Genomic DNA, 13,048 nt, shown 5'->3' with positions numbered 1-13,048 from the left:
GACATGCAAATCCTCGGATCATCGATCATTTCTTCTAAAAAATATTCGAACAAATTTTTTATAAATTCAAATTCCATTAATTTTTTATTTTCATTTACTGACAAATATTTGGTTTTCTCAAAATACCCGAACCCAAAAAAATTGCCAATTAAACATCAAAAAGGTATTCCTATGTAAATCTATTGATTTATAGAGAACTGAATGAAGAACAATGTTGAAGAGTTTGAGTTTGAACTGGGCCTTCAATTCAATGGCTTGGAAAGGACTTGTCTACACAGCTTTTATACTGAATTTTGTATTGATTTGTCAGCATTTGCTTCTTCAGCCTCTCGTTTCTGCTTTGGGTTAGTTTTCTTTTTTAACTTTGTTGTGTTTTTTCTAGTATTCCCATTAATTTGTTGCTGATTTGATAGTTTGATCTGTGTTTTTTTCTCAAAATAAAATTAGTGTGCTTTAGCTTTAATCTTATCTGGGGTTTTGTTTGAGTGTGGTTAAATGATGTTTTTGGGTTAAAGATTGTGAGAAAGTCGGAAGTCTTCGAAGGGAAAAAGGGAAATTTTAATCAGTTTTTTTATATAGTCAATTAGTCATTTTATGCTTTTATTAATTGCTTATGCATTGCTATATTAATTCATCCAACTTGAGTAGAATTGTGAGAAAAATAAAATGAAAATTTTAAAATTGCAAATGGGAAAAAGTTTTGAATTTTATGATATGCAAAAATCGCCATTATCTAGTAAAATGATTATCAAATATATTGGATCTTAATTGGGTTAGGATGGATAGTTTTATCATATTTTATGGTTCATCATCATATTTGGTAATTAGTCATTAGCCTTCTATTGTGAACATTGATGAATTAGAATTTGTCTTTTGGATAATTCGGGTTGAAAATACCCGTTTTTGTGATCGAACTTACTTCAAAATGTACCATATGAAATGAATTGAGAAGTGTTGAGGGGAATCAGCTCTCTTTCGGGAGTAGTCTTTGAAGTGTCGTCCATTGAGCAGCTGATCGGGCCCTCAAACAGTGGAGGAATTGTGCTCAGGGTATCTATGCTCAGTTTTAGCCTCAGGTTTTGTCTCCCAACTCCAAGGAGAGCCCAACGGGTTCATGGAGTTTGGGGAGCGCCTCGCCATCAAGGAAATGTTTAGCATTTTGGCCTCCTTGGTGGGGTTGAAATCCATGCCCTTATATGGCATTAGTGGTTAAGAACACTACCACTTGGCTAGACTAGGTGCTCAGCAATGTCTTCATAGAAGTGCATCGTCTGTTTCATTGTTGTATGATGTTTTAAGTCTGAGGAGCCAAATAGCCAGTGCTTGCTTTTTGAACATCGAAATTAATATTCTTGGAGTTTGCAACCATTGCATATACTTTCAATATGTCTTTGCTTAACATTTCAACTTGGATGTGTAGATGAAAATCTAGGAAATGCTGCTGAGTTGTTCGAGAGAGTTTCACAGAGTATAAAAGTGAAGCGTTATAGTGAGGCACTCAATGATCTCAATGCTGCTATTGAGGCAGATCCAGCACTTTCAGAAGCATATATGCGCCGTGCATCCCTTTTATGTCAGCTATGCCGGTATTGTTGAATCATAGGAAGTTTGGATATATATATATATAATCTATCATTCGCAGTACTCTCTTTTCCTTTCACATTTTTGGTTAAAAAAATGATGAAAACTACTACGAAACTATGATTTTATTGAGCTATCCTGAAGTCTTTGATGGCATTTGTCTGTACTAAAAATGTTTTTTCATTGCAGATACGAGGAATCGGAGAAAAGCTACAAAAAGTTTCTAGAACTAAAACCCAGAAATTCTGTTGCTGAAAAGGAACTATCTCAGTTACATCAGGCTCAAAGTGCTTTGGAAACAGCTTTCGGTTTATTTGAGTCCAAGGATTATACAAAAGCTTTGGATTATGTGGATAAAGTTGTACTCGTTTTTTCTCCAGCATGCTCGAAGGTAGCATATACTTTACATTTCTGTTGTATTTTTTATAGCAATATTCATAAACTCTAATATGCTTCATTTGCTGCAGGCTAAGATGCTAAAGTTGAAACTGCTTTTAGCGGCTAAAGACTATTCTAGTGTTATTTCCGAATCCGGGTTTATTCTCAAGGAAGATGAGAACAATCTTGAGGCCTTACTCCTCCGTGGTCATGCTTATTACTATTTAGCAGATCATGATGTTGCCCAAAGGTTTGTTTAAAATTTTCTTGTTTATGAGCTATTGAAATCACATACATAATTGGGATTTATAGTTATAATACACGATCTTTTCAGGCATTACCAGAAAGGTCTTCGCCTCGATCCAGAGCACGGTGAACTGAAGAAAGCATATTTTAGATTGAAAAATTTATTGAAGAAGACTAAAAGTGTATGCCCACCAAACATGTTTCCAAATTTTCCTTTTTGGTTTTGTTGGTAAAAGTACCTTGGATGCACCTGTATTAAGAATTAGATTGCATTTTGTCTTCTTTATTCAAAAAATAGGCAAATTAGTCCTTTTACATTAGATCATAGAGCAAACTGATCCTTTCTGTTAAAAATTTAATTTATTTTTACTGTTAAAAACTAGTGTGGCTATTAAAATAACCAGATAGTTATATGTGGCGTGCCACGTGTACCTTATGCTAACGTACAGGGACCAATTTTTCATTGTAAAAATGGATAGGATTTTTAATAAAAGGACGAGTTTGCTCTTTGATCTAACACGGATGGACTAATTTGCTTTTTTTTTAGTAATAGGGGCAAAATGCAATTCGACCCCAATATAAGGGCATCCATAGTACTTTTACCTGTTTTTTTTGTTTGTTTGAGATTAGTGTAGGCCTATAGGGTTTAGATACATGGGGTATTGGCCTTATTTTATCAAGATATTTCGACTCTTGGAATGTGTAGGCAGAAGATAATGCAAACAAGGGTAAGCTGCGCGTTGCCGTTGAGGACTACAAAGGAGCACTTGCATTGGACCCAAATCATCTTGCTCATAACGTGCATCTTCACCTTGGATTATGTAAGGTCTTGGTTAGGCTCGGAAGAGGGAAGGATGCTTTAAGTAGTTGCTCTGAGGCGCTTAACATTGATAAGGAACTTCTCGAAGCTTTAGTACAGGTTTGTTGTATAGTCAAATGATAACGATACACTTTGTCGAACTTTATACTGCAGTTGGTTGAAGTACATTATGCCGTAATTCTCGCTCTTTAACTATGTGTGCATGTGTCAGAGGGGTGAAGCTAAACTTTTAACAGAGGACTGGGAAGGTGCCGTTGAAGACCTAAAATCGGCAGCTGAGAAATCACCTCAGGTTAGTCATAATATCAAATTTGGATGACAATTATCTCGATTAAAATTTTCTTCTTCCAGAGTATAGTTTTAGGCTTCTCTATGGTATTTAGATCAGTAACATGCTATGCACATATTTGTTTCTATACCTAAAGATACACGGTTCTCTTTTGTGGTTCCTCATAATAACAATTTTTTGAATCTAAGACTGGTTTTGTAGTCGTTTCGATTTGTGCATTTTGAAGATCTTTTGAATTCTACCAAAGTTCATTTTCATGGTTTCTTACTCTTTGTTAGAATTGTTGCTAAGTAAGAAACCCAGGTTACAAATTAGAGGATACCATGCATAAGATAGGTATCTTGAGTCCACGACCCATGGCACCTACCAAAACACACTGAGCAATAACCTCTGGTTCGACTTTGAGAGTTATATTTGGCTATTGTCCTAATCACTTGTACCTCTAATTCATGAGAGCTAAAAATTGATTTGCAGGATATGAATATCCGTGAGGCGCTTATGAGGGCTGAGAAAGCTTTAAAGATGAGCAAACGCAAAGACTGGTACAAAATTCTCGGTGTTTCAAAGACTGCTTCGGTAGCTGAAATAAAACGTGCGTACAAGAAACTCGCTTTACAATGGCACCCTGATAAGAATGTTGATAATAGAGAAGAAGCTGAGGCACAATTCCGAGAAATTGCTGCTGCGTACGAGGTATATGATTCATTAATATTTAACTTTCTTTATCAATCCCATTTGTTTTTTACATGAATGAAATGTTGCTTACAGGTTCTTGGAGACGAGGAAAAAAGAACAAGGTATGATAGAGGAGAAGATATTGAAGACATAGGTATGGGAGGTGGTGGTTTCAATCCGTTTGGCGGTGGTGGTGGAGGACAACATTTCACATTTACGTTTGATGGCGGGTTTCCCGGTGGCTTTGGAGGAGGATTTCCAGGTGGTGGTGGTGGTGGTTTCGGTTTCAACTTTTGATACCTTCGGGAATCGGTTATAAGAGCACATTTTTCGCTCGTTCTTGAGCCGTAAACATCAATATGACTAGAAGACTGACAATCTTTCAGCAAGTATGTAACTTTATACCACTACAATTGGTTTCTTAGATGAACAATATATGCCCTTTCACAAAGTTTTGCTCCATTTCATTTCATTTTATTTTAAAGCTTGTATAAGTTGTTGATAGGAAATTGAAATGCCTTCATTTAGCTATATGTTGAGTTCTTTTGAGCATTCACTCCATAATCTTTACTGTTAGTAGCTATAAAATTGATTGTTTGATCCATCTCTTATTTGATTTGTGGAAATAATTTAGGTTAAATTCCGCTATTGACCCCTATATTTTGCGAAGGCGAAAATTGTGAGATTTAGTCTTTGCATTTAATTTGGTATTTTTAGTTTTATACTTTTCGAATTTAAAATTCATGACCTCACTAAATGTGCTAAGTTTTGCTATTTTTAAAATCTAAATGCAGTAAACAACTATACGCATAGTATATGACTAGTAATTGGATTTAACTAAACGGGTTTCATTGTTACTGTTTGAATCATGACTAAAATTTTGAAATTTAAAAAATATAAAAATTAAAATTAATTAATTTGAAAAGTACATATATTAAATTCATAACTTTTGCAAAGTATAGGGACTATACCAGAATTTAACCAATAATTTATGGGAATTGAAGGATTATTATAGCATTTTATTGGAACTGAAATTGAACCCAAAGAACAAAAAAGGAGAAAAGCTTTTTCCCCCAAGTAACGTTTTATAAAATCAACAATAGACAAGCATGTAAAGCATCTCTACAAAATGAGATGGTATATGTACAACAGAAAACTTTCATTGAACACCATTTTTTACACCTTATAGATTTTTTAAACTTAATTGGCATTCCCACTTTCTAAAGCTCTCCTTTCAGGTTCATTACCATGGGCGTTTGTATCCGTTTGTGTTTGTAACGGTGCCATTACCGGTGTTTGATTGGGCCGTGGTACCTCTTGAGAACTAAGCGGTTGGTTTGACTCTATGTGCCGCCTTTCCCATGCTCCCGAAACCTCGTAAATAATAGAGGTTCCGCACATTGTGGACCCAAACCCAACAAATGCCGAGAGAAGAACCGAAAGAACAGCCTGTACATGGAGCTGTCAATCACAAGAAACACAATATAAGGTTCTATATCCGAATAATGCAAGTTATAACCCGAGACCTCTAAATTCTAAGTTTTACCAATGAGTAGAAAAGATGAGCGGAAAGAACCACCAGCGCGAACTGAATCGTAGCGTAAAGCCAGACATATTTTCTCCTTACTGAAAAGAAAAACAAGGTACCGTAAGACGGATAATGGAATGCGCAAAAAGGAGACTATCGAAAGAAAGTTACCCATTGTTGTTGACGTCATGGATGCAAGGAGGCCCAATATACATGAAAACGGAAGAGAGATAGCGATAGCACCGGACTTCATTTTCGAAACCTGAGCACGTAGCAAGTTTAGGAACAGCTAAAAAGTTCGTAACGAAGGGAAATTTTGGAAATTGCTAAACTTACCAACAGCTGCTCGAGAAAACAAAAGTAAGCAAGCATGCTAACAATGACGAGAATCGGGACATCCTGCCAAACCCTGCGAAAAAAAGTACTTTCATGTTAAAAACATGCAATCGTTGAAGATAATCTCGAACCGAAATACTTGCCTGTATCTAGCAGACTCAATTCGTACCCCAGGTCCTCTCATGTTATGAGCTTGAGCGTTTTGAATCCGTAAAAGAGTGACGGGTAAGTTTTGAACCTCTTGCTTGCACACGTCACACATTTTGTTACCTTTGATGCTAAACCATTTTATGGCACATTCTTGGTGCGCAAGGGCAAGTTCACCTTTGCAGCTACATTCCATCTTAAGGGTCTCGGCTCCTTCTCCGAGTTCGATCAAGCAAATTCGACAAACAGCTTCTTCTTCGGGAATATCTTCACCATCATCACCGTTTCCATCTGAACAATAAGACTAACATATGACATAGGTTGGTTATCACAAGCATAGAAAAGCTAAAATCGAAAATTTTGCCAGCATATGAAAATACCATACGTAATCATAAGAATGTAGAGTTAATCGAAAAATTACCCATATCACTTTTGATAACTATGTTTGATGTTGTTACAACTGTTCCTTTGACTACTCGTGGAGTTGTAGGAATTACACGAAATACACCGCCAAAAGAATCCAATTGCGTTATGCTTCCATCTTTGTTAAGTGTAGGCACTGAATGCGAACGATGAATGGGTGGTCCGGTGATCCCTCCTTTCTGTAAAGTGAGCAATTCTGTAAGAATCAAGTAGAAAATAGTACAACACACAGTGGGAGTATCGGAATATATAAGCATCGGTTATATATATAAGTGCCAATGAATGTAACGAGCATGATGAATTGACAACTTTGGAAAAGTACAACATAAATCCTGGTTCGTGTGTTTGTAGTTCAAAATTGGGTTGTTGAAGGCTAATTTACCTGCCCCCCGTGCGTGGACTCGGGGTTTGAATGTGCAATCGGTGTACCAGGTAATGATGAAGTACTTTTAGCTCTCGGTGTGAAAATCTTCGAGAGAGAAAACGTTCTCGGGATACGAGGCTTTCCTTGTATATCTGCTGATGAACCTCCTAGTGCTAAGATAGCAGCCTTCTCGATCTCCAAATTAGTGTTTCGATATTTGAAACTCAACTTCGGAAGGAGGCCTTTTAAGGACGGTTTACTCTTCGGCGATGAATAGATAGGGGACTCGTCGAATCTGTTAAAAATAGGACTAGGCATAGGTGAAAAATTGACTCTTCTAGGAGTAGCTGTTGGTGTCAAGGTCATATCTATTCTTACAAACTCCTCCCTCACATCCTCAACACTTCGATTTGGTATCTCTAAGACGAGATCATCTTGTCTTCGGTGCTGATCGTGTGGCGTCTCTTCGATTATCTCGGTTGAATCTGCAAACTGTGAAGAGAAGTTTAAACTTTTAAATCATTCAATCAATATTCATATGGCAGATATATTAGGATCCTTAGCTTCAATAGATTACCAATTCAATCAACTTACAATCTCAAATGAAAAAAACAGCTTCAATCAATAGATATTCATGGAATCAAAAGGATGAAGAGAAGCTGAAACTGTTACCTTAATTATCCATCCTCATTTATTATTGTTGAGAGTCGGTTGGGAAGAAATCTACAAAGTGTGTCTGTCGGGCAACTGATCAGACCCCAACAACCGAAAGTACTGTCCCTTGAGAAGGTTTTGTCTCCCGTGCTCAACCAAGAGCCAGCATGCCGCGAATGGCAGAGCCGGGAGCCCCTCAACTGTACATGGACATACGGCCATCCACCAAGGGATTCGAACCCCTGACCTATGGCATATAGGTCACTTGTGGAAGATTGTAGCTTCGGTTATTGGGGTCCGGTCAGCTGTCCCGTCAATTAGACCACGCTTCGAAAATTTCTCTCGAATGAGTCACACCACCCCTCAACAATTATGAAGAATTGTTTATGAATTGCTAGTTCCAAAAACATGGCTTAGTTTTAATCTTTATGATTGCTTAGTGTTTGATAAAATTCCACATAAACCTATATATACCTTACAATCTAACACAATATTTTTCCCCAAAAATTTGCAGACTGCAACAAAGGCTTTTCACTTTTTAGTTGAAACTCTAATTCTTCAAATTTTCTCTTCGACTTTAAAAAAAAGAAAAGAAAACAGATCAAAAACAGGACAAGAAATTCATGATCTTTAAGCAAAAAAAAAAAGCTAAAAGGTTCAAAATGGACAAAAAAAGAAAGCTATGATTTTTATCTAGCAAGACAAAAGAAAATAAAAAATAAAAGTACCCTTTGAAGTGGAGGATTAAGAGTGTTGTTGCTATTGCAACTGCTTGTTCCTTCACCATTCTTCAATACATGGTCTCCTTCATTTTCCATGTTTCATAACAATTTTCTGAGAAAAAAAGAAAGAGAAAAGATTCAAACTTTTTTCAGAAGAGACAGATGATGATGGGGGGTGTTTTATAGTTAACTTCAATTATGATTTTCTGACAAGAAAAAACCTGTTTCTTTGAACTTTGTCTGAAAATCTTTTTACACTGGTTGATGAAAAACAGGTAAGGGAAACTGACAGAGAGATTATATGAGCAAACTGAGGTGGCCATCTTAAGGGAAAAGAGAGAGAAAGAGAGAAGAGTTCATTGAATTTTTTAAAAAACTTTAAATAAAAAAAAAGAAAGTATTTTTTAATTTAAAATAAAATTGAAAACAAAATTTTGCTGATGTAAGTGTATTTGTTTGATGATGAAATGGAGACAAAGTAACAAATTTAGTTACAATATTATTTGGCAAGGTGGGTTTGTCACATGATTTTGGTTCTACAGGGGAAATTATAATATTAATTTACTAAAATTCTTATATTTGGATTATATTTATTTTATGATAATTGTATGTAATTTATATAAATTTTCATAATTTAATTATTTATATTAGAAAGGTAGAAATCACGTATTTAGAATATAAATTAATATACAATAAATAATAAAATTTAATGTTCGATATTGATTAATTATATTAACACATGAAATATGTACAATATTAAAATAAATAAAAAAATTAAATTGTGAGTAAAACAAAATTTAAACGCATAAATAACTACATTAATTGCGAGTTAGTATCGAGTTAACTTATGACACAAACTCAATCGATGACATTACCTATATACACAAATTCGGTGAGATAAAACATTTTATGTTAAAAGTTTATTTTTTTAAAACTTTACTCAATAATTGTTATTGTTGTAATGATAAAGAATTTGTTTATAAATCCATTCGATACGGGTTTAATCTCTGGACATGTTAATTTTAGTTCTTCTATTTAAAAACTATATAAAAGTATGAAAAAGATAATAATAACAATAAAACGGCCACCAAAATAATAGTAGTAGTTAATATATATATATTAGTCATTTTCTAACTGAATTAGTACTCGGTTAACTCGTAATACCAACTCAATCAGAGGTTTTATTATTATTAGTATAGATATATAAAATTGAGATTCTTTTTAGTGTTCGTATTTTTTTATAATACATTGTATCATATTTTAATTTTTTTTTATATTTATGTTTTTACCAATATTTTTTTATTCCACAAGTAACATTAAAAAATCGACATTTGTCTTTTTTTAAAATTTTTTTTAATATTTTAGTATATCCCTAGATATTTATCAACCCGTGACCCTACTTGTAGAGTTTAAAGACTCCATTCACAGTGTACCAAAAATGTTTTTATTTTATAAATGTATTTTGTATACTTTTAAAAAGAGTACTTTGCATATATAATATCTTTAATAGATAAATTGAAATTTTTTAAAAATGAGTTTTTTTTTTAATAATCTCATTATAGATTCTGATCATATCTGTTTTTCTAGACAATATCTAGAACTACCCATAGCCCCTCCTCAACCCATAAAATGGAAGGATAATACGCTTCAATACATCCGAACCCACGTTCTCGACAATAATACTCCTACCAATTGAGCAAAAACTCAATTGACCGAAATTTTTAAAAAAGAGTTAAAATATAAAAAACTATAAAAAGAATTATATTACTATTACATAATTTACATTATGTAAATCTTAATATATTGTTAATTTTGATCATATAAGGATGAAAAAGGGAAAAAAAAAAGAGGAGTTATGAGCAGAAAATTGATTGTTTTGTAGTAATTTTATTTTGGTTTCTTTTTAATTACTATTTATGAACTTGACTTTAAAAATTCGCATTCATAATTAATTAATAAGTTTTCAAATGTTGAATTTGCGTTCAAAAATATAAATTAATGGTAAAAAGTTAATATTGCCCTTCAAAAATTGTTATTTTTTCTTTTTGAAAGAAAGAAATGTTAATTCATTGGATATGATTAAGGTGATATTTAAAACAAAACATAAGATATTTGTTAATACAATTAATAATAACATTATACTAAATGATTAGACCTCATCATGGGTCAGGTCGAGTCTGCTTGAAAAGTAAGATTTAGACAAAAATATAAGTTCGGAAAATGGGCTTGAGCAAAAAAATAAAGCTCGTTTCAAAAATGAGTCGGGCCTCAGGTGAGCTTTTTTTTGGCCCGAATCGAATTTACAAAAAAAATATTGTTATTTTCCATTGTTTTGCTGTCATTTCACTATTATATTGTTATTGTTTTGTTGTTATTGTTTGCATATCTCATTCCTAATCAGCTGGGAAAGAAGTTGGGCATTCCAGATTTTTTTGTTTTGGAGGTTTTAACTCAACAAACGCTTATAAATCTCTATTCACCAAACACTACAATTAGAGAGTTTGACTACTCAATCCTCTATTTGTGCTCAAATCAGCTAAAAAATGCTCAAAACTTTGTTTATCAAACACCCTCATTGTATAACTCTTATTTTATTGTTAATTACATTACCATTTTAGAGGCATTTGCTTGTTAAGTTGCACATGTCATAGTGTTATTTAAGTATAAAATTTTTTTGTAATTTATTTTCAATTTATTGGGAAACATTTATTTTAATATTTTTAGTGTATTATATTTTTTAATTTGTTTTTATATAAAAAATTTTAACACAGGCGAGCAGAACTAGACTCAGGTTTTAGCATTTTTATCCGGACCAGACTTGGGCAAAATTTTAGGCCCACTAGACCCTATCAAACGGGGTTGAATTTTTGTTACGGTCCAACACAACTCATGATCACCTCTAACTAAATGTAATAATTAACAATTTTATTTATTATTTAAGATGCATTGAATAAATTTATTGTTATGCGTAATAATTATATTTAAAAATTATAATTTTTATAATGGATAAATATAAATTTAGCTTTTAAAATTTAATTTTTATTACTTTAGCCTTAATTTTTATTTTTAGATTATTTTGGTTTTCAACCCTCAAAATTTAGTTAAATTAATATCTTTTGGAAAATTTGGATGGACTGTTAAAATTTTAACATTTATAATGTAGTAGCTACGTGATAATTTATATGTACTTTAAAAAAATTAAAATGTTAAAAAAAGTACACGTGGACTACCACACAAGCTGTTATATTAATGTTAGAGAAAGGATTGTATGCAACTGTGATTCTACGTCATCCTTATCCTTTTCTGATAGAAGAATGACAAATCAAAATTTTTCTCCTAATTTTTAGCGTTTTTAGTTGAATTTGAATTTTTTTCAGAAGGAAAAAGCTGAAAATCAGGACAAAAATCTGATTTTTCATTCTCCTATTAAAAAGGGATAGTGATGACATAGAATCATAATTTCATACAATCCCTTCTCCTTAATATTATTAAAATTTTAAAATTAACTTATCATAAAAAAGTATTTTAATTAAACTTTTAAAAATAAAGATCAAAATAATAAAATAACATTAAAAATTAAATTTATCTTTATGCTTATTTGTTGTAAAATTCTTTGTTAATTAATTAGTGCAACCCTTTTATATTGGCTAAATTAGCCAAAAAAAATCCAGTTTTTTTTTAAAATGGAATAGGCTGATTTTGGTGAGAGAAGATGAAAAAGCGTCCTGACACATTTTGCTGACTGTGCAAGAAAACATGCTTAGCTGGACACTTTTTGAGCTTCTCTCTCATTGGTCGAGTTTAGGGTTGAAAATATGGGGAGGCCAATTTAATTATATTCGTGTTTGAGGTAGACATTATGAAAGCTTAAAGACATATTTCAGTTGACGGTGGTGCAATAGCGCTGGGAGACCTATACATTTCTACTGTTGTGTTAGGATGGAACAATTGCCTTAGAAGCTCATCGCATTGCAAATCAAGCTTCGAGTTCGCGGTGCTTATACGGTCACAGGTTGTAGTATAACAAAGGCTCCTAGTTGATAGATGTTAATGTTGGAAAAATCTCGGTTTGAAAATAGCTTTCTTGCACAGCAAACAATTAAAATTTTGAAAATCGACCCGGTTTGTGATATTTATAACAATAAACATTAATCGAATTCGTACCTATGTTTTCGGGTAACTGACGTTTATTGTTCTCAACTTTCAACCAAATGATCTTCTCCGCTATTCTCATAACACGAACTACTTTGAGTGTGAGCTCGAACTAATTGAATCTAAACACAAAACTAGGAAAAGTTCTCTCATTTTTGGGTGAAAAAAGAAAATTCTCTCTTATTAAAAGAAACCGGTAAAATTGTTATTCCAGAAAAATATATGTAATAGTTGAGAATAATTTCTCTTTATTTTTCGGCAGAATAACAATCTCTCAAAGTTGTGTTAATAGCTCTACTGGTGCCATCTATTTATAGAAAGAGAATGTAGAACTTTTGTTTAGTTTTATAGGTTTATTTCAAATAGAAAAGCGTGTTACTTAGAATAGGACTAAGAGTTTTTGGGCCTCTCTCACATTAAGTCCAATTACGAGTACTTCCTAGGCCTTTTTGATCCAGTACTCTGTAATGTGATCTAACCCGATTCAGTTTTTCTATTTCACAAAATAAAATTTAATATTTATAGGTAAAATAATTTTCTCATCCCTATTTTACTCCCAACAAAATTTTGACGATTTTGCCCTTGATAAAATTTCGAGAAAACATGTTCAATATTTCACAATTCAACATGTTCACTATTATCAAATGGTTTATTTTTATTTTCGGGCTTCAAAATAATCCAAAAACATTAATGCATTATTCTGATCATTTTTTAAATAATCCATATGGGATTG

General features: G+C 32.9%; 2 protein-coding genes across 4 annotated transcripts; one reads left to right on the top strand and one right to left on the bottom strand.

Moving 5' to 3' along the window:
• Nucleotides 1-73: 73 nt before the first annotated feature.
• Nucleotides 74-4,520, top strand: LOC107905293 (dnaJ protein P58IPK homolog). The gene is made up of 9 exons (XM_016831921.2): nt 74-344; nt 1,421-1,586; nt 1,771-1,972; nt 2,049-2,209; nt 2,294-2,387; nt 2,912-3,124; nt 3,237-3,317; nt 3,789-4,007; nt 4,083-4,520. The coding sequence occupies exons 1-9, from the start codon at nt 212-214 to the stop codon at nt 4,284-4,286; spliced, it is 1,473 nt and encodes a 490-aa protein (XP_016687410.2). The 5' UTR covers nt 74-211; the 3' UTR covers nt 4,287-4,520.
• A 457-nt stretch (nt 4,521-4,977) lies between these two features.
• On the bottom strand, nt 4,978-8,541 carry LOC107905294 (uncharacterized). 3 transcript variants are annotated; one of them, XM_016831923.2, is made up of 9 exons: nt 8,385-8,541; nt 8,170-8,275; nt 6,806-7,279; nt 6,422-6,602; nt 5,997-6,291; nt 5,854-5,926; nt 5,689-5,779; nt 5,536-5,615; nt 4,978-5,450 (listed from the first exon to the last, which is right to left on the bottom strand). In XM_016831923.2, the coding sequence occupies exons 2-9, from the start codon at nt 8,257-8,259 to the stop codon at nt 5,190-5,192; spliced, it is 1,545 nt and encodes a 514-aa protein (XP_016687412.1). In that variant the 5' UTR covers nt 8,260-8,275; nt 8,385-8,541; the 3' UTR covers nt 4,978-5,189. The 3 variants fall into 3 exon arrangements, with proteins under 3 accessions (XP_016687412.1, XP_016687411.1, XP_016687413.1); XM_016831922.2 differs by having other exon boundaries at nt 8,170-8,513; XM_016831924.2 differs by lacking the exons at nt 8,170-8,275; nt 8,385-8,541 and adding an exon at nt 7,460-7,660.
• Nucleotides 8,542-13,048: the final 4,507 nt, after the last annotated feature.

The sequence above is a fragment of the Gossypium hirsutum genome, chromosome D01 (genome assembly GCF_007990345.1).
Source record: "Gossypium hirsutum isolate 1008001.06 chromosome D01, Gossypium_hirsutum_v2.1, whole genome shotgun sequence".
NCBI classification, from domain to species: Eukaryota; Viridiplantae; Streptophyta; class Magnoliopsida; order Malvales; family Malvaceae; genus Gossypium; species Gossypium hirsutum.
The sequence above is the reverse complement of the archived record's forward strand: the minus strand, read 5'-3'. Positions and strand labels throughout refer to the sequence as shown.

Excerpts from the sequence above, each read along its gene's own strand:
- LOC107905293 (XM_016831921.2), top strand. The coding sequence starts at position 212 with ATGTTGAAGAGTTTGAGTTTGAACTGGGCCTTCAATTCAATGGCTTGG. Across the intron at positions 345-1,420 it reads GCCTCTCGTTTCTGCTTTGG|ATGAAAATCTAGGAAATGCT; the intron begins GTTAGTTTTCTT and ends TTGGATGTGTAG. Across the intron at positions 2,210-2,293 it reads GATCATGATGTTGCCCAAAG|GCATTACCAGAAAGGTCTTC; the intron begins GTTTGTTTAAAA and ends CGATCTTTTCAG.
- LOC107905294 (XM_016831923.2), bottom strand. The coding sequence starts at position 8,259 with ATGGAAAATGAAGGAGACCATGTATTGAAGAATGGTGAAGGAACAAGC. Across the intron at positions 5,780-5,853 it reads GTTTTCTCGAGCAGCTGTTG|GTTTCGAAAATGAAGTCCGG; the intron begins GTAAGTTTAGCA and ends CTACGTGCTCAG. Across the intron at positions 5,451-5,535 it reads CTCATCTTTTCTACTCATTG|CTCCATGTACAGGCTGTTCT; the intron begins GTAAAACTTAGA and ends TGTGATTGACAG.